This window comes from Manis javanica, chromosome 2, assembly GCF_040802235.1.
Source record: "Manis javanica isolate MJ-LG chromosome 2, MJ_LKY, whole genome shotgun sequence".
Lineage (NCBI taxonomy): Eukaryota > Metazoa > Chordata > Mammalia > Pholidota > Manidae > Manis > Manis javanica.
The window spans coordinates 37,102,700-37,129,074 of NC_133157.1; the positions used below are offsets into that span (position 1 = coordinate 37,102,700).

At 46.6% G+C, this 26,375-nt stretch overlaps 1 protein-coding gene across 2 annotated transcripts in view; it reads left to right on the forward strand.

The window, feature by feature from the left end:
* B4GALT1 (beta-1,4-galactosyltransferase 1) overlaps nt 1-24,397 on the forward strand; it is a 47,205-nt gene extending 22,808 nt beyond the window's left edge. The window contains exons 2-6 of one of the 2 annotated variants that reach the window (XM_017671548.3): nt 2,394-2,629; nt 16,625-16,812; nt 19,198-19,320; nt 21,206-21,310; nt 21,534-24,397. In XM_017671548.3, coding sequence (XP_017527037.1) covers nt 2,394-2,629; nt 16,625-16,812; nt 19,198-19,320; nt 21,206-21,310; nt 21,534-21,666 — 785 coding nt within the window. In that variant the 3' untranslated portion in view covers nt 21,667-24,397. The remainder of the gene's footprint in view (nt 1-2,393; nt 2,630-16,624; nt 16,813-19,197; nt 19,321-21,205; nt 21,311-21,533) is intronic. The other variant, XR_005058951.2, reaches the window with a different exon arrangement.
* Nucleotides 24,398-26,375: the final 1,978 nt, after the last annotated feature.

Below are 26,375 nucleotides of genomic sequence, written 5' to 3' on the forward strand. Positions count from 1 at the left end.
GAGGATCCTGACGGTGGATGGTACTTGCCCAAAGTCACGGTGGAGCTGGACCAGAGCCCAGGCAGCTTTTCTTCTGTCCAGGAAACTTTACCTCAGGACCATCTCTCAGGAATCCCTGAAGGGGCAAAACTAAGGTGCTTTCCAGCCTGCAGGTGTCTGCACTGGGAGGCTGGGCAGACCAAGTGTGAATTCCTGTTGTCTGGGCTGGTTTCAGAAGGTATGAGCAAGTTGGTAGGGTGACAGTCCAGATGCTTCTTGGGTTCCTGAAAATGAAGTTATGTTTAGCAGCATCTTCAGAACCGAAGGTAGGGTGGGGCTGGGGGGTTGCAGATGTTGCAGGCCCTCTGAAGTGAGAAGAGCCCAGCGACAGATCTTTTCATGTTTTTCTCAAGTGCAGTGTGCCGCAGGGCCTCCCGAGGGCTTTGCTGGGGCTTGGGGAGTCAAGCAGCCCAGGCCTGGCTGGCCTTGTGGGGAGGCATTACCGTCCATGAAAGCCCAGGCTGGTGAGGATGGGAGTGCAGCTCCCCATTGCCCACCTTTGCCCTGTAAGAATCACGTGGCCTCTTTGTTACCAGTCTAGGTCCTTCCCAAGATCTTTTGAGTCAGGCTGTCTAAGGGAGGGGCCTAACATTCCCTATTTTTACCAATTGCCTTGTATGATTTCTGTGATAGGTTTGGGGAAAACTGGCCCAGGGTAACCCTTTACTTAGTCCTGGAGCTTAGTTCCTACTCATCCGAGGGCACCTTGGGAGGTGGGAGCTGGGTCAGCAGGCAGTTGTGTGAGGGACTGATATGATCTGTCCCTCCAGAGAGGGAGGTGTTTGCCCACAGAGGGACAGAGCCAGATTGGGGCTTTAATTTTAAGGTTCTAGTCTGTCTCTCAATGCAAAAGTTTGCTGTTAGAGGAAAGAGGGAACGGTATTTCTGGCAAAGGGAAAAGTGTGGGCATAGGCATAGTTTTAGGAACGGGGAGGGAGGTAGAGCTGAGACTGAAGGGTCTCAGCCAAGCTAAGGGGTTTGGCTTTACCTTGTCCAAGGCCAACACAGCTTAGAGCTGTTGGAAGTGTGTAACGGGAAAGTGATACGATCAGAACTGTGCCTCAGAAGAAAACAGACAGATGGGAAACAGGTCCTATGATGGGGGGACTGGGCCAGCGTGGGAGGGAGGGAAGCTGTGAGGAGCATGGGGGGGGTCCTTGGGAGGAGACGGCAAGTCTGCACCTGCTGACAGGCAGGAGGAAAGAGTCACAGCCTCCCTTCCTGGGCTGTCTCATTTCAGAAGGGTGAGTGATCTCCAGGGACATGCAGTGCTTAGAGAAGCCCATATTGCTGGTAAACAGTACAGCAGAGGGTTCTTACCATGTGAACTGGTTCTGAGTTTGTAGTTTTTTCTTGCCTCTGTTCTGTAGTTCCTTCGTTCTTGTGTCTGGTTTGTGTCACAGGTGAAGCTGGTTACACTAGAGGAACAGTGCTCGAAGTGTGTGCCCTGATAAAATGATTCTGTAGCCAAATAAGTTTGGGATGTGGTGGGTTAAATTAAGTGAAGGTGGTTTCTTGACTGCACAGTTTCTCAGAGTCTTTGGTGTGCATTGTGACTTTCCAGAAGCCAAGAGCTCTATTGCTAACTTCTCTCATCTGGAGCCATGTTCTTCCAGGCCAGAAACTTTGGAGTCATCCCTGACTTTTCCTCTCTTCTTCTTCACCTTTATTACTTCATCCCCTCCTTTTACCAAGCATTCTTCTTTGAAATTCTTCCCAGCTGTTTCTCCTGTCTCTTCCCCACAGTCTCCTCTGGGGCCTCAGTTCCTCCAGTCCCCCCCATCGAGGCTGTTTCATCTGAGTGACATGGGTCACTCATGCCACTCCCTGCTATGTTCTGACTTGAGGCTGATTTCCTCAGCACTGACCTCCCCCAAATGCACACACACTCACACACCTTGCCTCAGCCAGGCTAGCTTCAGAGAGATGAGGGAGTCATTTATCCAAGGCCACACAGCTAGAAGATGGCAGAGTGAGATCTCACCCTCAGGATTCCTGAGAAAGCACTTTCTCATCCATGCTCTCTGATCCTCAAAACAGCCTATCAGGAAGTCTGAGCAGGAATTACTCCATTTCCATTTTACAACTGAGAAAGAGTCTCAGGGGAGTGGGTCTTGGGCAGACAAGTGCTTCATTGGGTGACCAGCTGTCTGTGTTTGCCTTGTACTGAGGGGTTTCTTGGAAATACTGGTCATGGTAGTGCTGGACACGGTACCTACTGCTGGATACAGGTGCCTTTTCCATGACCAAATTGCCTCCCAGGAAGTGGTGTCCTGAGGTTGAGGCCTGGCCATCTGCCACAGCCTGTGGAGTGGTGCATCCTGTGGCTAACTTCTCCTTCTCCACCTTTCTAGTTGGCCCCATGCTGATTGAGTTTAACATGCCTGTGGACCTGAAGCTTGTGGAGAAACAGAACCCAGAGGTGAAGGTGGGTGGCCGCTACAGCCCCAAGGACTGCATTTCTTCTCACAAGGTGGCCATCATTATTCCATTCCGCAACCGGCAGGAACACCTCAAGTACTGGCTGTATTACTTGCACCCAATCCTACAGCGTCAGCAGTTGGACTATGGCATCTATGTTATCAACCAGGTGAGGTCTGGGAAGATGGGGTGGGGGAAGGGAGGGAGAGGGAGTGAGTTTGTGTGTGTGTGTGTGTGTGTGTGTGTGTACACATATTTGTGTGCATGCAAATATGTGGGTAATGAGGATAAAGGAAAGAAAGTAATTTCCTTGACATAGGAAATTGTACGACCCTACCACATCAGTCTTCTTATCTTAAACAATGCAAATAAGCTTACTGCCATACAACTGTGCTTGCCCATCACTATCAGCGTTTTTAGGCAAAGAGAATTGCTGGTGTGTTTGCAAAATTGAGATAAAAAGGGCAACTTAATTATACCAAAGTAAAGCAGTGGTTATTTCCTGTCTTTGGGTATCTGTGTATTTTACTTTCAAAAAATAAAAACACCATTTAGATGTCAAACTTTTAGGCAGTTTAGTTATCCAGTCTATCTCCATCTTCTAGGACACCTGCAGGAGACAGCACCCTTAGGTCAGGCCTGAATGCTAGCCCCCAGGAAAATGTCTGGGGAAGTCTGATTCATGGACCACTGAGCATCATGTGGACTGGGTGGGGTCGGAGAAAAGAGAGCATCTTACTGTGTGCCTAATTTGTGTATAGTAGTCTTAGCTGTGCTTAGGAAACTAATGTTGAAGTTGTGTCAGCCTTCATCATCACAACCTAGAGAATCTGATCAAGGGACTGATCTAGAACCTGATCTAAGGTTCTTCAAAAAATAACTGCGTGTTTCCAGTCTGTTTGATGAGCATTTTTACTTTTGTAAGAGTATAATTTTGGTATTTTAAGTTTATCTTGAATACCTAAATTCATAATTTTAGACTGTAACCTCTTAGGTGGAATAACATATTTAACTTGTCTATATACCAAGTTTCATTGAAATTTGTCTGAAGAGAGAGAGACTGCCCCATTTCTGAAAGGTCCAATGTCCATTTCATTTCAAGATAAACTCTAGATCTGCTTGAGGTCTTGACAGCTTCCGTCAAAGTTGAGGGACTTTGTGTGCCTTCCTTGGGCCATAAGGGAAGCCAGAAATAGCAGTTAGTTCATCAAGCATTTCTGAGCATGGCCATGGCATAGTGCTGCAGAGAGACGTTAAAGAAGTGTCAGGTCCCAGTTCTACCTGTCCTGAAGCTTCCATCCCCACTATGGCAAATGGGACCCTTCCAGGAAACAATTTGCTAACAATCCCAAATAGTATGTGATTGGATGGTGGCTGCCAAATGCATTGGAAGCTCAGAGAACGGAGAATGCAATGGCCCAGAAGAACGAGGATGTAAACTGGGTTCTAAAGGCTAGAGGGATCCATGGGCATCCCAGCTAGAGCCTGTGAATGGGGACTTCAATGCAGAAAGGAGCCTTACATGTTCCTGGAGATCAAGATGACCACTGGAGTAGGAAAGCAGCAGAAGTACTAGGGCTAGGTGAATCAGAGTCTATCAGGCAGGAAAGAGCAGAACAGTCCTGCTTGCAAGGTAGCTGAAGCTCAAGGTGGGGGAGCAGGTGGCAGGCAAACCCTTTGAGGCTGTTTGAGTCCTTTGGCCAAGTAGGGCATGGACTAGGCCTTGAGAAAATCTGCAAGCAAGATACCCAGACAATTGTGGGTCATCTTAGAAGAATATTTGAGAATGTAAGAGAGAACAGGTAAATACTCTGCAAAAATCTAAGCCACTTCAACGAGTATTTGTTTAAGGAAAACGCAATCAGCAAGGGGCTTGTTTCATGCCAGTGAGTACTTGTTGATCATGGCAAGATTCAGGAGCCTGTTACTAGACCAGTGCATTGAGTGGAAGAGGAAACCACTATCACTGGGAGCCAACAGGCATTACTAAAACAAGCCATGCCAGCCACATCTTCCTCTGTTCAACAGTTATTAGACCAGTAGGTGAGGGATACACTGTAGACACAATGCTGTCAGAACTTACTCAGCAGAGCATCTGATGGACTTCTGCAGGTCTTCCCCTGAGCAGAAGATAGCCAACTGTGGTATGGGTGGTATATGAATTAGATTAAAATATATACTTGGATAAAGAGGGTAAAAGAGAGTGATGATGCTGAGTTTTTAGTTTAGGTGACTGTGGGCAAGGAAGACTGGAGGGAGGATGCCATTGTATAGATAGGTTATATTTTAGGGGAATGTGAGACTTTCTTGTTGAATTTTAGAGCCAAAACAAATAATGGACCAGTGAAATTTAGCCACTATCTTAAATTCCTATGACATAATTTACATAGATATCCCCCAGGTCTCAAATCACAAATTTCCAAATGTCCTATGCCAGCAACATGCCCCTGCCAGCCCCAGTGCAAGCTGGTGGATGACCGAGCAAGCCAGCTCAGACGGTGGCACTGTGTGCTGGCTGGCCCTGGACACTGCCAAAGATAGGGCTTCTCCCAAGTGTGCTTCCCGAAATCGAGATCTGAGGCCAAATGTACTTGAAGAACACTGGATCGAACAAGAAGAAGCAGGCGTCGTTCCTGCAGAGCCTTCAGTGTGTTAATGCACCTTATAGCCTCCAGTGCTCGGCACGCAGTGCTACCTGCGCTTGTCTGACTGGGGACTGTGTTCCAAGAACCATTTCAAGCAATGAGTGTTTTGTGAATTAAACTTTGGGGAAAGCAGGCCTAAATTAACACCTCTTTACTATCCCCAGCCTCCTGAGAAACCCCCCCGTTCTCTCTCCATCTCCTTTTTTTCCCACTTGCAACTTAGGATAGGAAATATTTTTAGTTTTTCAAACATATTTACATCTTTTTTTCTCTAGTCTTGTCAGTATCATCACTATCCCCCTCTTCCCCGACCTCCATTCATGTCTTTTGGCTTCTCCGTCTTTCTTTTTCTTCAGCTTCCACCATGGGAGAATTCTCCCCTCTTTATTCCCTCTGCCTCAGCTAATATTATTCTTGTGCTTCAACTCCACCCTGGTCATTTCTTTGGGAAAATAGGAACCAACTTCCACGTAGCCAAATCATAAAGAAACCAAAAGTCTGCCCTACCATTTCTAGAAAAGGATATCATCTGTATGATATGTATAAAGAACATAATGAACTGAAGCTGGGAAGCCTAGTTGCCTTGAAAGAGGTGGAGCTTGCTTCATCTGCAAATTAGGGACTTCCTGTGTTCTCTGTTTTATTGTTACATTCTCAAACAAGAAAGGGAGTTGGTAACATGTATGTAGCTTTGCCTTTGTGCAACTAGATGTCATTTGAGCCTTTCAGCATGTCCCTATCTCAAACACTTGGTGTCATTTTGCCCTGACCATGCCCCCGGTGCCATTTACCCCACCCCGCTTAAGATTAGAGAGAAAGAATGCGTAAAATAGGAGGGGCCTCTGAGTTTTGAGAAACTTCTTTTCCATTAAAATGCTACGCAGCTCCCAACAGTGGGTCACAGTGGTGCTGTTCTACTTCAGCTGGGGGCTGTGTCCCCATCTGCTGTACCTACTCACTTCCCCTTCAGTCTTGCTGGGATTTGGCTGGACCTCTGAGGCCAGAGACTATGAAAACTTCTGAGTGTTTCACAGGTGAGAAAACTGAAGCTCAGAGAGGGGAAGTGACCAGAGGAAAGTCAGAGGTCACAGTAGGACTGCAGCTCATGCCCCAGTCCTTTCCTCCTGGTGCCCTGTCACTACAGCTCAGCTCTCTCCTCTAAGCTCCGGAGCTCCTCCCTCAAAGTGTTCCTCAAAGCTGGCATCCGGCCCTGGGGAGGAGCTTCATGCCCAGACTGCCTGGGTTCCGGTGCTGCCACCCCCCACCTCAGTGACTGTAGGCTTGAGTTCTTCAAACCTCCGTTGCCTTATTGGTGGGAGGGAGAGGTTTTAATACTTACCGCATGGGGCTATAAAACACCTGGTACCCAGAGAGCCCTCAGTAAACATGAACTCTGACTGCTGATATCTGAGTTCCTTCTCCCTGCCCGTGTCCTCTGCCCAGTGCTTTGGTGATGAGCTCTTCACTGCTCTCCTTGCCTCCTGCTTCACCCCCCTCAGTGCCAGCACCGAGACCCTCCCTCCCATTTGTATGGCCTCCTTAGAATCAGAGGATAGTGGATAATGACAGAAAACAGAATCTCAGGGGACTGGGCACTATCCCAAGCCCACCAGCTTCTTCAGAGTAGGATTGTGTCTCAGGCTCCATGCGGGCTTACGTGGGTTTGATGGCTCCTACCCCTCTGTCTGTATTAAGTTATTAACCATTGCCTTTTGGCTTAGGCCCCTCCAGTCACCATAAACACTTGCAACTCAAAGTAAATGGGGTGGAGGGGAAGAAAGAAGGCTTTTCCAGTCGAGGTGGAAAAGAATAGGCATTGCTGTTGTCCTTAGGGTGCCACCCCTGCTCCTGTCCTTGCCCACCAGCGTTTGAACACCTAATTAGAGTTCTGCATATCTAGCCTCCTGGGGCACAGATGTCCTACCTGACATTCAGGAAGGTTCCCCTGAGGGACCTTGGTGTAGAGTTGGATATCATGATGTCATAACAGATTGCAGTGGGGTGGGGGAGTGGTGCATGCTGCACTTCCTCATGCTTTAATTGGGAAAAACAACTGTAAAACCACCCAAGGTAGAGAGAAGGCAGGTTGCCACCTGGCAGCAATAGCCCTAAATGTGAAACCCAAGATGTCCATGGGATTAGCCTTTATATAGGTGAGGAATGCAGGCCCAGCTGGCCAGGTAGGTTTATAATAACTGTGGTGGCCCTTTGCCCCTGAGCTAGGGCTCAGACCCAGTCTCTCCAAACCATCTGTATATTCTCTGGTGCCTCCGATCTCACCCAGCTGCCTGGGATCTTTCTAGTTCTCACCATGTCCTCCCTCTCTTTACACCTTCAGTATGTCTCCACTGCCCACAGGCAGGGGTCTGAAGAATCTGAAGCTCTGAGCTTGGTGTCCGAGACCCACTGCAGTCCAGCCCTGACCTGTATGCAGCCACTTCCTCATTGGCTCTCCTTCACACACTTAGGCCACAGCCACACTGGACTCCCTCTCCTCACTGAGACACACTGTGTGCTCCCCTCCTCGTGCCTTTGTTTACGCTCCCCCTGTGGCCCTGCGGGCCTTCTCTTCCCTCCCCTACTGCTCTCTTTCCAGCTGCCATTTAAGGCCCTCCCCAGCCTTCTTAGCTCTGTGAAGCCCTGGAGCGGACTTCTCCCTCCCTTTGCTCCCCAGGTACCTAGAGCCTTCCTAAGTGAGGGCTGAGAGATGATGACCTGTGTGCAGATTCCCGAGGCCTGTGGCCCCTAGATTCTCTCCTTGACCACGTGGCTCCTTGAACAGTCCAGCGCTCAGTCTGGATTTGGCATACGAAGCTGCTTCCTGTGACTCCTGCCCGTTTATCTACACCCACTCACAGGACCCCATGAGTCCAGTTTTCTGGTGAGGTCTGTTCTCTTTGGAAGTGAAGCCTTCTTTCCCAGTTAGGCTAATTCATGACCCATGGGAACCAATACCACCCATTCCCAGGGCACCTCCTTCTGACCAGAGCAGGCTGCCTGGGACTCAGCCCTTAGGGTGACCTCCCTTTTCAGGAAATATGCAGAGATCCTGCTTTAGCCCTGTGGTTGATGATCGTTATAAAAACTTCTTACAGTTCTCTGGACTGCACCTCCTTCATGGTCTCACTTTGAATTTTGACCCTAATAGCGCCCAGTGAGGCACATGAATACTCTCATTGTTTCTGCTGAGGGCAAGCTCATGAAGGCAAGCTTCCTTGCCAGGCAAGTCCCCTGATGGCTGGGTGGCAGAGCTGGGATTTGGACAAAGATCGCCTGAGGCTTAGGTAATGCATCACATTGCCATGTTTATTCCCAAGCCCCATTCCCTTCACTGGGGGACAGCGCCATGTCCATTTGGCGACACCTCTGGGTGTCACTGGGTCTTGAAAGTGGGGGTAGCAGCTTCAGAACCCCTGGGAGACTTGCCCAGTCATCAGGCTAACAGGTCAACCCTGTCCTGAAAGGCTTGAGGGGGCACATAAGAGGAGGGGTCTTTGTTTGTCTGGCTTTAAAATTTTCCTCTTCCTTTTCATATGGGTGCTGTTGTGAGGTGGTTGCAGGCTGCTTGTCTGGGGCCAAGTGTGAGTAGGTTTGGAGACAGCCCTGTGTACCCTCAGTGAGTAAGAACATCTGTCACCATAGGGACTTCTTTCTGTCCCTGGACCAGGTAGCTGCTTCCTAATGAGGCCAAGATAAATCAGAGTGAAGCAGACTTATGAGTCCGCCCCATTACTGAGGACAGCTGCCTGGGCCTCTGGCCCCAGTAGTTTGATTTCTGTCTTAATATTATCCATTTGGCATTTGTAATGCCTGTCTTCCAAGCCCCCTAGGCTGTCAGCACCCAGACTGACATGTGTGAATGGGGCTCAGAAGGGCTAGGGCCAGTCCTGTCCTGAGCATCCTCCTCCTTTGGGCATGGGGACGTTTTGGAGCCTGGGGCCTGGGAGGCTGGCAGTGTCTGTGTCCTACTACTGCTTGCCTTCTGACCCAGTGACTGGTCATTTTCTTTGCTGTGTGTTTCCTTCTCTCTCTGTCCAAGGCCCGCACCATTCTCCTGGAGGATGTCAAAGTATTCACTGGTACTCTCTTGCTAGTGAGTTGCATCCCTGGACAGTTGTTCTGGGAAATACCATTTTTTGCTGCTAATCCTTGACTTCCTTGCAGGGAATGACACCTTATTGGGAATTGGCCTCTGTCCTGGAACAAGGGTAGTCAAAATGGGTCCCCTTTCCTTCATGGCCTTGACATTTGCCTCTTTCCCTTGCGTCCATCCTTGTCTCTTTGTTCTTTTTCTTTTTTTTTTCCTTCTAGTGGAGTACTTCTGCTTTTACTTGTTAATCCGGTTTGTAGCAAAGCAAGCTGAAGGAGGAGCTGCTTTCTGTGATCTGCTCTTACTCTCCACCTGCCTCCTCTTCTGTGCCCTCCGCCTCCTAGAGAGAGGAGTGCCGACCTCACTGCTGCTGTGGCTGCTGTGACTGCTGCCACCGGGTAATGTCTGCCTGCCGCCAGATCACACCAGAGCCCGGGTCCTGGTGCCTGGGGGAAGCTGGGTAAATAATCCTGAGAGTGTGCCATCCTCAGGCCCTGGGGTCTCCCAGGCAAGGCCGTGGCCTCTGTGGGCTTGTTAGGAAATCCCGAGGTTGCTGGAAGCCAGCCTGTATTGCAGAGGTCTAAGAGAATTTCCCTTCAAGATAAGCCGCAGTTGAGCTCATACTGTGTGTGTATATAATTTTGCATCCTGCTTTATCTTCAATTCTATATCATCAGCATTGTCCCATGTTATTTTATAGTCTTCAGAATCCTCATTTTCCATGCTTTCATAGTAGTTGAGCATGAAGTTCTGCCATAATTAAGTTGGCTGTTCCTCAGTTCAAAGGCATTTAGATAATTTTTTTATTAGATAAGTTTTTTTTATTCCTCACTAGTGTAAATAATACCATAATGAATATCTTTGAGTCTGAAGCTTATTATGTGTTTGCTTCTTTCACATTTAGAATCACTTACCCAGACTTCAGATATGGGATTATGGGTTCAGAAATGGCTTAAACATATATGTAGTTCTTCATATAAATGAGAGAAGCCCTTATTTTCTAAAGAGTTTTTCTATGGAAGGTCAGGTCTCAGTGCCATAGTTCCAGGGAAAGAGGTAGACATCCTGCTATGGCTTCTGTGGAGTTGGGGTTAAAAACTCTCTTTTCTTTGCATACTGTACCCAGAATTCCTGCGGGGCTGTTCTGTTAGCTCTTGTCTCTCTAAAGGCAGTTATGGCTTCTGACCTGGGTTCTAGTCTGGCAAGGGGCAAGGATGTGCTCACTCTTGTAATTACTTTGGCAAAGAGAGCTACCTCATCAGCTCCCTGACCCTGAAGGGCCCATTTCCTTCACTCCCTGGGTGAAGAGCTTAAGTCTCAGATCTAGGTTTTGTTGATTGCCCTGTCCAACATCAGAGCTCCCGTATTATTATGGCTAAAAATCAGAGGCCTTGAAGGGGGGAGCCTAGTAAACATAATGTCCTTCATGTCATTGTAGATTAATGATACCAAAATAAAATTAAAAAAAAAATCAGAGGCCTAACTGCTGTGAAATCATGAGTGAGTAGATATTAGCCCTTCACAAACTCAGCATATATATAATCCCAGTAATTCTCTGGGAATCACCTCCCAGCCAGCCTGTCTACCACTGCAAGGCCCACACCTAGGCCTTCAGGTCAGTCCCATCACAGACTGTCCAGCCAGCTTTCTCTGCTGTCCTACCACCCACTCAGCCCAGGCCTTTCCTCTTGGTCCCTGAGTGGGCACAGAAAAGCATGCAAGAGGGTGTTTCAACAAACATTTCCACTGACTGCAGACCTGCCTCTGAATCTGTGAGCTTGAGACCCTGTGGTTACTGTTGGTATTGGGGAGGAGGGGGCTTTGTAATGGGCCAGGGCATATGTACACAAGCAAAATACAGAAATTTTGCTCCCTTCGCATAGAAATTCTGATTCTTTGAGAGTTTTATCTTCAGGTTGATGTTTCCAACCTCACTGCCACTGTGTGTCTCTTGGTGGAGGAGGGGCCAGGTGTGATCAGTCCCCAAGCCATCATGGTTGGGGACATGTGAGCTGGTGTACACATGTGGGCCTGGCATTCAGGGAAAGCAGGGTGGTTTGATGGCTCTTTAAGACTCTTGGGCAAGGGGAGTCACGGCTTTTATTTGGTCGTCTGCCCCCTGTTGCAATCAAGGGAAGGTCACTCTTGCCTTAGCCATAGACAGGATTTGCCTGGGGATTAGAGCAGACTCTGGTACCCCTCCTGGCTACCTCTGAAAGCTCCTTTGGGTGCAGTGCATGTGCCCAGGGAGCAGGTAAGACATGGAATGGTCAAGTGGAGCCTGGAGTTAGGCCCTGCAGGGAGTCATTCTCTACTTGCCCACCATTATTGCCTAGTCTCTGATGTGTCTCACATGAATTATGCAATAGCCTCTAAACTGGTATTCCTGCCTTCAGTTGGAAGGGTGAGGCACAAATCCCTCTTTGACATACAAAGCATAAGCTTCATTTAAAACCCTCAAGGGCTCCCTATGGCCTAAATAAAAGAAAAAACCTGAGTATTTTAGCACAGTTCCCAGCCTATACCTTCCCCACATGATTTGGTCCATGTCCACCTTCATGTCTTATTCTGGCTTCCCCATTTGGATTTCTTGTAGTTCCTTGAATGTTCTCTTTTCCCTTAGCCTTTACAAATGCTGCCCTCTCTCCTAGGAATATTTTTTCATGCCTCCTCAGTAAACTTGGCTAACTTTTCTGAAGGCTTCTTGGACCCTCTAGGATTAGGTTAGTGTCTCCACCTCCATTGCTCCATCTGTGCTTGGCTCTACAGCCCTCCCCTCTCTAGTAGCTGTGAGTGTTCATTGCCTCATTACAATTGCCTGTTCAACTCAAACTCCTCAAAAGCAGGGCCTGTGTCTTTTCCTTTTCTGTATTCCTATGGATAAGCATGAAGTGGACACCCAATAAACTACAAGAATGAATTTATAAGAAAGAAGGAGAAACAGGAACTTCTGTCTCTGAGGCTGGCTTTTTCTCTCTCTCTTTTCTTCTTTTCTTTCTTTCTTTATTTATTAGAACCACTTTATTGAGATATAATCACATACCATACAATTTACTTATTTTTAAAGTACAAAGTTCAGTGGCTTTTAATATATTCAGAGTTATGCATCCATTACCTCAATTTTAAAACATTTTCATTACACCAAAAATAACCTTGTACTTGTTAGCTGTCAACCCCTTCATTCCCCCCAGCCCTAGGCAACCACTAATCTACTTTCTGTCTCTATGGATTTGCCTATTCTGGACATTTCATATAAGTGGAATCATATAATATGTGGCCCTTTGTGACTGACTTCTTTTACTTGGCATGATGTTTACAAGGTTCATCCATGTCATAGCATGTATCAGTACTTCCTTTTTATTGCTCATAACATTGCATTGTATGGCTATACACATTTCATTTATCCATTCATCAGTTAATTGATATTTGGGTTGTTTCTACTTTTTTAGCTATTTTGAATAATGCTGCTATAAAAGTAGTAAAAGTTTTTGTGTGGACATATGTTTTCATTTCTCTTGGGTATGAAATGAAAGGGGTAGAACTGCTGGATCGTGTGGTAATTCTTTGTTCATCCATCTGAGGAGCTGCCAGCTGTTTTCCAAGATGGCTGCACCATTTTACATTGCTACCAGCAGCGCATGAAGGTTCCATTTTCAGCAGACATACTACTTGCTCTGTTATCTTTAGTGTAAATGAGAGTTCTAGAAAGTGGCATAATTAAACAGCCCTGGAGAGCCATCTGATGCTTCTTAAAATGTTCATCCCTGCCACCCAGATGTGCCGGGTTTGCTATGTGAAGTGTCTGAGGGTAGCTTCTTCCTTCTTTCCTCTGAGGAGCTCGGCTCCGGTCTGTCAAGCCTCCCACCTCAAGTCTCCTCACTCCACCCCAGGCCATCAAGCCTGACCAGCTGCTTGACTAACTGATAAACCCACTGTCAGATGTGTGCCTAGATATAAAAGGTTTACAGGCTTTTCTGTGAGCTTTGGTCAGTGGGACAGGCGTCCTGTCTAGCTGTGGGAATGTTACTGTTTTGGGCCTTTCTTCATTCTTCCCCTCCCTCTGTTAAGAGGTGCTGGTTGCCCTAGAAAGAAGTGGTAAGTATAAGTCTTGGCTACTGACATAAGATGAAGCCTGCACTAAAAAGCTCAGTTCCTTCAGAGGAACGCTGCCCCCAGTGCACTTGTCCATCGCATATTGCATGACTCTGAGGTTTCTCTGACTTTCTTCTGCTGCTGTGGAAACAACAGTCATGCGAACCACAGGCTAATCCTTTTTAGAAACCCCCCTCCATTAGAGAAGCAGATTTGGGAGGAATCTTGAAGCAGTTGGGAACGACACTCACCAGTATTAGAGAAGGAGGACTCTCCAGGTTGGGTCTCTGGGAGACATTTTGGAAGGTTTGCCTGCTGAGATGGATGGGAAAACCTACTCCTATAGTGACAGTAGTCAACCTGTGTTGCCAGGCAGTGTACTAAGGCTTTTTCATGCATTGTCTCATTTAATACAACTCTCCTGTTGTCATTCCCATGACCAAGTGAGGAAACTGAGGCCTAAAGGTGTGATTTGCCCAAAGTCACATATTTAGTAAGTGAAGAAGCTGGCATTGCTGGGGTAAAAATGCATGTTGGTGTCACAGTTGTGCATTTGGCTTGGCTGGACAGTAAGTGCTTGATAAATGTTTACCGGAGTGAATGAAGTAGCAGATGTATTGGGTGAATGTGTCCAATGAGGAGTGGCAGGAATGAGGGCTGCTTGTCTTCCCACCCCATGAAGAGGAAAGAGCACCTCCTGTCAGTGGTGGGAATTGCAGGACTTGCTAGGGCCTGTGTTTCTTATCAAGAAAGTTACCCAAGGTGTTGCATCATTTCACCCAAAAGAGACTAGAATTGACTTTTTTATAGTCCCAGAGGAGGGAAGGGGAAGACACTTTTCTTATCTCCCGGTTTGCTGGTCTTGCATTCCTAGGGGCTCTGGTAGGTAATTACACCTGCAAAAGTGGTCCCTGCCCTTTCGCATTCCTAGGATCACAGAGGTGAGGCCAGTTTGGGAGGAGTGATGTGTAGTTCAGGTTATTTTGGAAAAACTGCCTGACTAGTTCTAAGAGTGGGCCAGACACTGGATCATCTCCAAATTGAAGGAGCTGTTACACCACAGGCGGAGGAAGGAGTAGTAGGGTAGGTCTGCTGCTTGGGTTTCTCCAGGCTGCCACTGTTCTCAGGGCTTGGTACTAGAGGTTGCCCATTCAAGATCCAAAATTCCCAGTTCCTGGGAGAGGAAAAATGCCTGGTGTAGTCTCAGGCATCTGCGTGGACCAGACAGTCACAGCCAGCAGGCCAGTCCTGTGGTTAAGACATGGCCACCACAAGCCTCCTGCCCCTGTCACTGGGGAGCCACCTTCAGGGGTCTATTGCCCAGGTGTAAAAAGTTTGTTGGGACACCACCTTATCACTTGTTGGAAAAGTTCAGTGGGGCGAATTGTGTTAGAAAGTATTTAGAGAAAACTAATTCTCTCTGGGTGGGGCTGGAAGAGCAAGACAGAAAGCACCAGGTGCAGGCCTCTCTCCCCATTACTGGAAGGTAGAGGGTATGGGAGGAATGAAGTCAATCTGGGCTGGGCACAGTTGTTCCAAGATTGCTGAGACAATTAAAGAATGCATCATGTGTGTAAACACTCTCACCTTGTAACTGGTATATCATACCCGCCAATGAATATCAGCAATGTGTTGTTGTAATAATAATAATTACAACAACTTCTAGTTTTTATATGCAGTTTCTAAAGGTTGAACTTCTTTCTGCTTCGTGAATTACACAGAATTAGCTGAAGGCAGAATTCCAAAGACTCTCGACCGGTGGGATAGCCGCAGAGCACAGCGTGTGCCATCGGACACAGCCCTCCTTTCGTCATGCTTGGTTAGAAAGCTTTGTCCTGGGCTGAAGAAAGGGCCTTGTGTAAGGTGTTTCCTTAATTGGGGTACTATTCTGGCTGCTTTTTCCGACTTCCTGGTTTTTGTCTTCAGTGGTTTGTTTCCCTGAGTCACCCACCTGAGGCTGGGGTTGGGGGTGCTGGGGTGCTCTGTACTCGCAGGCCTCCTGGCGGACCTCCAGTTTCTGAGTCTTCTAGTGGGGTCTTAGAGAGAGGGTGTTGGGAATCACACCTATGATGTTGTGTAGCCACTGCACAACGTGTTTCCACAAAGCAGTGGACCGTGTTGATCCCGGGAGATACTGAGAAAGAGCACTAAGTGAGAATTCCAGAGTGTTGGACTCCAGCACTGGCTGTCACTTATGTGGCCTTAGTTTCTTCATGTCATTGTGTGGAGGAGGCCGGTCAGGGTGAGAGGACATGTGTAGAAGGGCTTGTGAACTGCTAAGTATAAGGGTGGCAATGTCAGTGCTGTTACTGTCTTTATTAACCTAGGGCCGTGGGAGTTGGTAAGAGCAGAGACCCATGGTGGTGACCTTGAGGGGGCCCTTTCATTGGAGCTTCCCAAAAGGATTGCTGTCATTGTATGTTGAAAGCTATCCATTGGTCTACTCATCCATCCATCCATCTATCCATCCAGCAGTTATTTATTGAGCTCTTATTTATGTGCCAGGCACTAGGTGAACAAAAAAATTTCTAGCTTTCATTGAGTTTACATTCTAGTGGAGGAGACTGAAAATAAACAAGATAAGTAAATAAAATATGAAGTACCTTTGCACCAACAGACTCGGTGTTTTGGGACCCAGTCATTTTCATACTCAAGCATGTGTCACCCTCTTGGTTTCTATCGTGGTGTGTATCACACTGCTTCCCACTATACACTGTGAGGCCCATAAGGGCAGAGATTGATTTGAGCCTGCCATATTTCTTTGGTGCCTAATTTAGTGAGAAACACCTGGAAGGTACACAGTGTGGTGAGCAAACCACCCACAGTCACCCATACAAAGAAGATAAAAAAGTCCCATAGGCCCCAGTTTCCTGGGTATCTTTCCTGGAATCAGTCTGTGTATAGTATATAAGTAAATGACAGGTTAATAAATGTTTAAATCCTTATTCACCTAACAATACTATCTTAAATATCATTTCCTTTTAGAGCTTCCTTGTTCTTTTAAAAAGCTCTAGTCCATTATACAGATGTGCCATGATTTATTTAACTAGTTCCCTAGTGATACTGACATTATTGTTTGCAATCTGGCTGGAATGAACATGCCATGGTGCACAACATTGTTCCTATGTCATTCATACATTTGCATGTCCTACGGAATAATTCCTAGAAGTGGGATTGCTGACTCAAGGCATGCCATTCAATATTGATTTGTAACATGGGGGCAGAAAACTGAGGCCCAGGAGTGGACCACGTGTAGTGAACAAGTCACCAGTCCCTGTGAGTGTTCTGTTCAAAGGCCTTCTGGCATCTGATACCACTTCTTTTGTGTCTGCACCAGGCTGGAGAATCCATGTTCAATCGTGCTAAGCTCCTGAACATTGGCTTTCAAGAAGCCTTGAAGGACTATGACTACAACTGCTTTGTGTTTAGCGATGTGGACCTCATTCCAATGAATGACCATAACACCTACAGGTGTTTTTCACAGCCACGGCACATTTCTGTAGCAATGGATAAGTTTGGATTTAGGTAAGAGATGTTTACCAGAATCTGCAGAAAATATGTTCCTCTGTAACATAATGACTAGAAAATGCAACTCCTCCAGCCCAGGAGTGCCTCTTTTAGCTCTTGGGGAAGGATGCCTCCTCTGAGAATTGGGTGCTTTTGAAGCTCCAAGTCAGTTATTAGTTGAGAAGAAAAGTGGAGTCCATAAAAGCCTATACTGCTGCACATGCAGGGGAGAAGAGCTTTTGTGTCTGGGCTGGATCTCATCTGCAGGTTCCAGACAGATGCTATATTTCCTTGCTGTCTTCTCTCCCCTTTCCCACACAGTTTGGGAAGCAAATTGGAATCATTTTCCTCCTGTAAATTCTTGGGCTTGGATACCTCAGCTCATGTTCCTAGGCACTTTAAGAAGAAACAATTCTGTTCTCCTGTAGAGCACAGGCTTCTGTATAAACACTGGGGCCCAAACTTTTCCACCAAAATACCCATTAAGGAGGCCAGCTGATGCTTGTCCCCAGGGGCAGTGGTATAATCCAAAGCATATGCTTTGGTGATGAAAATAGCTTCGTAGTGCTTGTTTTTTTAATGTTAAAAAGTAGTCATAATAAATCTGCATTTTGTTCTGTATTTATCCATGTTTATATTAACATAAAATTGTTTTCAATCACCTATCAGCTGAGTAACCATGCCTTCCCTCTCCCGCTCTAAGTCCCCTCAAAGCTGTGAAGGTGTACTACAGGTATCCTGGGCGCTTAGCATCCCTGGCTTAGGCTGCCTCCCATAATGTAGTGAGCCTGTGCCAACCAGCAACCCTTGGTTAGGTAGAACAGCTTTCTTTCTGGCTCATGTTATTCTCATAATTTCTTTCTATCCTCCCTTGCTTGGGGCATGAGGGCTGTGAGATGAATATAGGGATGCTATGAAGTCCTTCCCCCACATCACAGGTATTCAGACCCTAAACTTGCCATCTTAAAAGGGGGAGAATTTGACAGTAAACGTCATTCTGTGCCCTCCTATCTTCCCTCCTTACCTTCCTGTTTATGTACCTTCTTCTCTTTGAGATACACAGGCTTATACCCTGATCCCTCTTAATTCTTCCCTTGAAGCATGGTAGTGATCACTTAGTTCTTTACCATAGCACCATGTTTGTTTTACCCAGAAGCAGTTAGACTTGGGGGATAGGTTAGGTAGGTAAGAGAAAGCAGCAGGGACAACAAAACCAGATTTTGTCAACTCACTATGTACTTCCCCTGAGGTGGTGAAGAGTCCATTTCTGTAAAAACCTTGATTATGAAAAAACCTCATTGGCCTGGCCGCCTCTGGTTCAAACCCTCACCTGTAAACAAGCACAGGCTGTAGGTGAGGTATGCCAAAAGATGGATGACTTGGCACCTAACTGATGACATCTAATTGCAAATAGATTGACTACCGGTCATTAGAGCAGCTCCCCAGGGACCTTTGCTTATGGGTACTTACAGTCAGAATTCCTGCATGTATTTGAAAATAATAATTGCATCTTTTTTTCATACATTCTATATGGTTTGTCTGTCTCTGCCCCTCAGAGTCTGAGGTAGAGTTTTCCTTTATTTGTATGATGGGTTTTGGTCTCTTTGGGTTCCAGTAAGAGTGCTAGTGTTGTTGGGGCTGCACAGAGGGTCATCATAAAACCACAGCTTTTAAAGTGCCCACAGGAAGGCCTCGCATGGCCTCTGGGAACATCCTGATTCGTAATTCTCATCAGTGCTTCTTCTGCATCCCTCAAGAGTCCATGACTCATAACCATTGAAATACTGAAATACAAAAAGGTTTGGAAGGCTGAGAGCCCAGATGCCCTACTGCATAAAAATGTGTCAAATAGATTTACCATTATATGTTTTGCTAAGTCAGGGTATGGTAGAAATTTCCAAGAAAATTTTATTTTAGCAAATTTTCAGAAAGGCAGCCTTGACTGTTGGGGGTCAGTGCTCAAACCACTTACACCTTTGGAAGAATGAAAGGTAGAATGGTACATGGGAAGGCGGGGTGTGACAGGGTGGGTACAGGGAAACTCTAAAACAATCTTAGTTTCCAAGACCTCCAGGATAAAGATGTCTTGTGTAGGAGCAGGACACGTGGGGCAAAACAACTGGGCTTTTTTGTTCTTGGGTCACTGACTGATTTTTCTAAATAAACCACAGAAGCAACATGGTATTCTCCAAAAGAGCAAGATTCTACTTTATTTATCTGTGTCTTCTCTAAGATAAGTAGAATGTGATATAAAAACAAAACAAAGAAAACCCTTAAATCCCCAATTTATTCTTCTGTGGAGAATAAAAGTACCTTTAGAATTGTTTATTTTTGAGCAAGCTTTACTTTGAACTGTCAAAACTTACTAACCACTGTTTCTTTGTGTATGTTCGTTCCCCCCAGCCTGCCTTATGTTCAGTATTTTGGAGGTGTCTCTGCTCTAAGTAAACAACAGTTTCTCACCATCAATGGATTTCCTAATAATTACTGGGGCTGGGGAGGTGAAGATGATGACATTTTTAACAGGTAATGGTCACAAGTTATATCTGTTTCTTCCCTGTCTCCCTTTACTTCCAGTTTTTTAATCAGTGCCTCATTATTGTGCAAGGATTGACCCTCAGGAGAGACATGGTCCCCACTCCAACGAAATTCTTAAGTGGGCCCTGCTGTAGGTGCTATTGGTGTTGAGGAATGTCTTTGAGAACATTAGGTTCTGTGACTTTTGCATTAGCCTTGGAAAATGTAAAATGGAACCAAATGAAGAGTGAGTTTACTTTGATTTATACCACATGCTGTTTTGTTCTGAAGAATTAGACATGTGTTAACATACACAAAAGAGGACACAATAGTATAATGAACCTCTGTAGACCCACCTGGCCCCAACAAGCATTTCTCCATGGCCAGCCCTGCTTCATCTACACCCTGGGGCTCATTGTAAGCTGGAAAGTCTTTATCATGTGGGTTGACATTGCAGAGGGTAAAAAAAGTCCGTCAGTGGCATTTGAAACCATGCTCTTAAAAAAAAGAAACAAGAAGGAACCATGCCGTTCCCCATTCTTCTGGCAGTGGTGGCTTCAGCCCTGCCCAGTGAAAATGATAAACACCATCTCCCTCTGGGAGCTAGAGTGAGCTTGTCACTGTGTTTGGTATCAGAATACACCCTAGTGCCTTCCCAAATTGGAGTAAATTAATTTGATCAATTAACAGAAGGTGTTTGTCAGAGAAGCACCCAAGTCATTCCAGGTTAGGTTTGTGTGAGAACTTAGCATAACCCAATATGTAGGCCTTGAGGACAACTTCAGTTTTAGAGTATGAAGACTGATTAGCATGCACTTACTGAGCAACTGTGGCATGCAGAGCACTGTGTAAAGCAGGCCCAGAGGGGAGGACACTGAAGCTCTGGACACCTGTGTAGATGCTGGGCCCAGGTGACAGTGTGTAGGGCTGATGTGACGCTGCAGACCTGAGTGGTCAGACAGGTCGCTGGAGCGGGGAGCACTGAGAGGACCTGGAAGGCTGAGTGGTTCATGGAGCAGCTGTCTTACAGGATAAAGGCCCTAACTCTAACACGCCTACTCATGGTGTGCCAGGCGCTAGAGCGGTAGTGGGCAAGGTGAGGCCAGAAGGCTTTAAGTAGTCTGGGACCAGCCAGTCCTGCCTCTTAACTAACTTCTGTATTCCTGCTTTGCTTTTGGTCCTCATTCCTTTCCCCGAGACCTGCACAGAGTCTTCCACTCTGTTGGCTGCCCTGCTCCCTGCTTCCCATTGTTATACTGCTTATCAGAGAGACTTCCATTGGCCAAAATCCTTTGGGAAACACGGCATGATGCATTCTTCTCACTCACTGGTGCCATTCTTTGGGGCACTGAAGCTCTGAGAAGGCCTCTGTGATGAGCCTTTGCCCTTCTTTTCAGCCTCATCTGAGGCCACTTCCTACCCCAGACCCTTCTCACTAGTCCCTGCAATCCTGTTATTCCCTGAGGGCCCTGTGCTATCTCTCACCACCCTGTCCTTTTCTTTGCTGTCCTTGCAGCTGGAAATGCTCTGGCAGACACCCATTTGTCTCTGTGACATGGCTCTGCAAGCTAGCTCAGGTAGAGTTAGTTGCTTCTACCTCTGTGCTCCACAACCTTGCCCTCCTGTGTTCCACATATCCACGGTGTAAGTTCTGGGAGGGCAGACAGCCCCAGTGCCTGGTGCAGAATAGTCACCCACACAAACCACAGACCAGTGGTAAAAGGACATGGGGAAGGGGTGTAAATTGTAATGAGGACCACACTGGGCTGGGGTATGGGCTGAGTGAGAACAGTAAGCAGGATGATGAACAGGGCCACAGTCTTGCAGCCGGGCTATTGAACATAGGCCTATGGGAGTTCCACGAGGATGACTTGTCCTTTTATTTCTCTTGCAGGTTAGTTTTTAGAGGCATGTCAGTATCTCGCCCAAATACTATAGTTGGCAAGTGTCGGATGATCCGCCACTCAAGAGACAAGAAAAATGAACCCAATCCCCAGAGGTGCGTTGTGTTCATTTATATTCCTTCTCTCTTTTGGTTGGGCAGGCTGCAGGAATGAGGCTCTGGAGAGGGCTCCGTCCTCAAGGGAAAGGAAGAGTAGTTCAGTCCTTGGACAGGGGGTGGAGTAGGTAGGGGGCAGGCATGACAATGAAGTCCATTTAATGTTTTTTTTTCTTAAAGATTTTTGTTTTGACACCAATCCTTTGCCCTTGTTTCCTTGCAGGTTTGACCGAATTGCACACACAAAAGAAACAATGCTCTCTGATGGTTTGAACACACTCACCTACCAGGTGCTGGACATACAGAGATATCCCTTATATACCAAAATCACAGTGGACATCGGGACACCAAGCTAGCATTTTGGTGCATTAATAAGAGACCTGAAAATGGCCAGGGACCTCGTAGTGTGTCTCTGCCAATCTGCTGGGCTGGTCCCTCTCATCTTTACCAAACAGAGCGATAGGCCCCCTTCGCTCATCATTCAGATGCCTTTCCAGATGACCAGGACGAAGGGGATATTTTGCCTCCAACTTGGCTCAGCATGTGAATTCCTAGCTCTACGAGGTGTTTATAAGCATAGAAACCGTCAGCCTTTGGCGGGTTCTTGGCATGTTGAGAGAGTCACCCCAAAGAATCAGAGCTGTACACAGCCCAAAATTTGGTGACTGGGACTCATTCCCAGTGATAAACTGATAATTTGTTGTGAAATAGGTAAGAATTTCGCTTTAAATTTTGGTATTCTTATTACCTTATGAAAAATTGGAGAGTGCTGCTGAGATTAGATTGGTGTGATGTTTTTGGTTGTCATATTTTAACAGAAAAACACACAATTTCAATCATTCTCATTTTACCCCTCCCCTGACCTCCTTTCACTGGTATGCTGAACTATTACAATCATTATGTGTGTGTGTCTTTTCTTAGCAAAATAATTTAAAAACTTGAGCCTTGGACATTTTGCCCTGCTAACGTGTGACTTCCAAGGCCGCTTTAGCCATCAGAGCAGAAGCCTTGGGTTTCTCACATTCAGTGGCCTTTCTCCAGATTGTCTGATTTCTGAATGTAAAGACTTTTTTTAAAATAGCAGTTCATAGTATTTTAAACAAAGAACAAATCAGGTTCTAATTATGATCTAGCTTGATTTTGTGTTGATCCAGATTTGCATAGCTGTTTAGTGTTAAGTCATGGCACAATCTGTTTTTCCTATTTTTCTGAGCATGCTATGTGAACTTGAATTTCCTATGTATTTTTATTGTGGTGTTTTAAATGTGGGAAGGGGATTGAGCATTTTTTAGGGGAAAAAAATTATGTGTGCTGTAGTGGCCATGAACAGGCCTTTGATTTAGCTGGCAGGCCAGGTTTTGTGAAGAGCGAAATCACCTTTAGGCCCTTTGAGTCAGCAAGGGCCTCCTGGTCAGCATTATCCTGCCAGACTCCTGGGGGGACCTCCACCTCCACTGACTTACCCTGGGACCTCCTGTCTGGGCCTAGGCTGGGGAGCTATAGGTGACAGCAATCAGGTTGTTTACTGGCCCTTAGCCTGAGGAGATGGAGAAACCTCCATTTTGTTCCCCCTGCCCCTGCCTCCCTGAGGCTCTGCCAGCCATACTGCCTGGCCCACCCTGAAGGACCCGTTCTTCTTCCTCCCCCTTCCTGCCTTCTGCTGTCTTTCTCATTCTTCCATCCCCCTTTTTGTTCCTTTGCCTCTTACCTGTGGCACTCAGGGTCAAACAGACCTCATTCTTCAATATGAATGTGCCTTTTAATTAGTGATCTAGAAAGTTCAGCTGAACCCACCTATAATCCCCCATGACCACTCTGGTGCCTAAAGCCTCGCACTCCCTCTCAGGTTTTTAGCAGGTGCTCCCACTTCAGGGAGGCTGATCTGCTGGGGTGTCTTCCCCAAACACACCTCTGCTGGGAGAGATTTAGCCTTCTGGGGTGAGATGTTCAAGGCAGTTTCTACCACTGTGTCCATCCTGTGCTAAGGCAAAAGATTCAGCTGTCTAATCCCAGGGTTGACCCTCCAGTTGGTGGCAGCCTGGATACCACCCATCACTGACCTCTTGGGGTCCAGCCTCAGTGTGGAGGCTGAGCCGTGCCTCCAGTCTTACCTGTGCCTTTATTGCTTTGAGCATCCCAGATTGCAGGCTTGGTTCTTTTTCCAGAAGTCTTTGTATTGGTTAAAAATTATTTTCCAATGCAGAAGCAGCTAGGCTATGCAAAGAGTATTCCTTCTGTCAGTTCCCCACTCCTTAATGGCAATGTTAATATATATATAAGAATGACTGCACTGAGGGAGTTTTGGGAAATGCAAAGAATGAAGGACTCTCTTTTTGTCCCCAGATCCTGACTTTTACAAAGTGCCTTAAAGAAAGAAAACAAATACCCTGAGTGGTAACTTCTTTGTTACTTCCTTTACTCTTAAAACAAAGTTGTGACCTTTTTTTCCTTTATGTTCTCCTATTACATTTTCCTTGATGTTCCATTGGAATAGTCAAGTTTATGGTTCATTCTGAGAACCAGTGAAATCCTGCTTCACCTGTCCCTCACTTGCTGCCTTTCTGGTGCTCTCATGGGGCCCACCTTGGCCCACAGTTAGGCCTGGATGCTTGCCTGGCTCATGAGATGCTGCCAGTTCTGTTTCCTCCCTGGGGAGTTCAGGGCTCAGCATTCAAGGAACATTTCCTTCACCTGGAAGTTGTCACCATGAAGCCATCATGTGCTTGCTCTTCTCTGTTTCTGTCTATCCCAGTGCTGGTGACCCTGTAAAGTGGCCTTTGAGAAATGAAAGGTCATAGGGCTTAGGTGGCACAAGAGGGTAAAGGAAATGGTGGCGCTGGCTCTCAGCCTAGGCAGGCCTCTGCTGACGTTGGGGCTGGGCATGGGGTGCCCACACTGCCAGGACAGCAGCTTTCTTGTCCTAGAGAACTGTTATGCTATGTATTTTGACTTGCCATGTATGCAAATATATGAATTTACCATTATAAGTGGGAGGATTGTTGTCTGACATGGGTGTTCAAAACAGAACTGTATTTTTACCTTTAAAATCTGGTAATATAACATGAATAAATGACCCTATCTTTGTAACTGCAGGTGGTTTCTTTTCTGATTGAAGGGATTTGGGCTCTGCCAGAGCTGGAGTGCAGTGACTCGGGCTTCGTGTTGGGAGGATCTGAGGAAAGCAGAGATCTGCCTCCTGGGCCTGACTCGCTCAGCGGGTATCATACCTGGGGGTAAGGGATGGGGGTAGTCTTACCTGGGTATGCTCCACTCACCTCCCTGGAATCACACAGTTGGAGTATACACATCTCCCTGGAATCAGCCATTTCCCCATCTGAGCCTTATTTTCTTATCTATAAAACGGAAAAAATAACAAAGAGACCTTTTGAGTCTTAAAAGAAATGGTGTATCTAAAATGATTACTGATACCCCACAGGTACTCACTACACAGTAGCTAGTGCCAATTCAGAGTAGAATTTACCCTAGGAATTCTCTGGTCACATTCTGCTATTTTCAAATGCCTGCAGAGTTCTCAGAGCCATTTACACAAGGTGTTCACAGTGTAACTTAAATGATATTATCCAAAATAAGATTTCTTGTCAGTCCCAGGAAATTTCACCAGGTGCTCTGAAGGGTCTTTGCTGTGATCCAAGGACTTGAGACAAGAAAGTAGACTGGGTACCTGCTCCTGCTCCTCAGTGCCCCTGGGGTCAGGCACCAGCAGCCTCCTCTATGTGCTGGTTGAATTGAATTGGCATCTGGAAGAAGTGGGCCAGATGAGACCGCTGTGCAGAAAAGGTCACCCTGCTGTTTAGGCTCAGGGAGTTGCAGACAGACCAGGCTAGGATGGAGTTGTGCATGTGGCACCAGTTGGGAAACAGGAACAGGAAGAGCAGCCCCTTATAGACCTCCCTGGGGCCGTCTAGCTGTCTCCACCCATCCCTGTGACTGCTAGAAGGATCCCTAGTAGTTTCAGGCCTGAACAGGGTTCAGATCTGAGCTTAAACAGGAGATTTTGGTCCTTTGGACAAAGTGCTGCCTTACAGGGCTTTGCATGCTGTAAGATCTGGGTTTCGTGAACTGCTGTTCCCTCCCCAGAAAGGCACATATCCACAAACATGCATATGCACTAACACGTGTAACACACCTGTCATCTGGCTGTGAGAGGCCAGAAATGCCTCAGTTTAAATCCTGCTGTTGCCTCTTTCTTCCTAGTCCTGTGATCTTGAACAATATCACTTAGCCTCTCTGCACCTCAGTTTGTCCATCTTTGTTTTGGAGATTACAGTACCTATTCATATATTTGTTATGAAGATCAAGTGAATTAATGCTTATAAAGCACTGAGAACATGCCTGGCTCATAATAAACATTATACATGTTATAAATGTTTGTTAATTTTTGTTAAATTTTAAAAAATACATGTGGGTACAAATGCTGGCATGTACATCCAGACTGCTGTGCACATATTACCCATAGACGTACATGCACCCACTAGGTGTGCTGGGGGATCTTCTTTTTTCTTCTTCTAGAGCACAGGTCTGGGGCTTAACTATGTGGAAGTCGAGTGGGTGAATCTCAGGGTAAGTGACCACTCCTCTTCTGGAGACACCCAGGACCTCAACAGTGGTGTTTCTCCACCCCTCCCTGCCTCAGCTGAACAGTGGTGTTTGGAATGGCAGCCTTGGCGAGGGAGGGAGCTTGAAGCCCTCTGCTGCACTCCAAGAGACCCAGGAAGCGAAGGTGGCAAGAAGCAGGGCTCCTGAGGTTGGTCATTTCCTTGAAAAATCCTCTGTCTATAGTCTCCCACCTCACATGGGCCCCAGTCTGAGCCTGGGAGAGCCCAGTAGTCAGGAGTGTGGACTTGGTGGGCCCTCTTACTGCCTTTATTGTAGCCCTTTTCCATGGGAGAATGTGACAGAACACAGAGTTGTGGTGCCCAGGTAGGTACACGCCTGTGCAGGTGGGAGTGGGGCCCCCCAGGCAGTAGTGTTTGCTGCTGATGGAAGCTATGCATGGGAGGTTGAGGAAATGAAGCCAAGTTCTAGGTGTTACAAGTCTCCACCT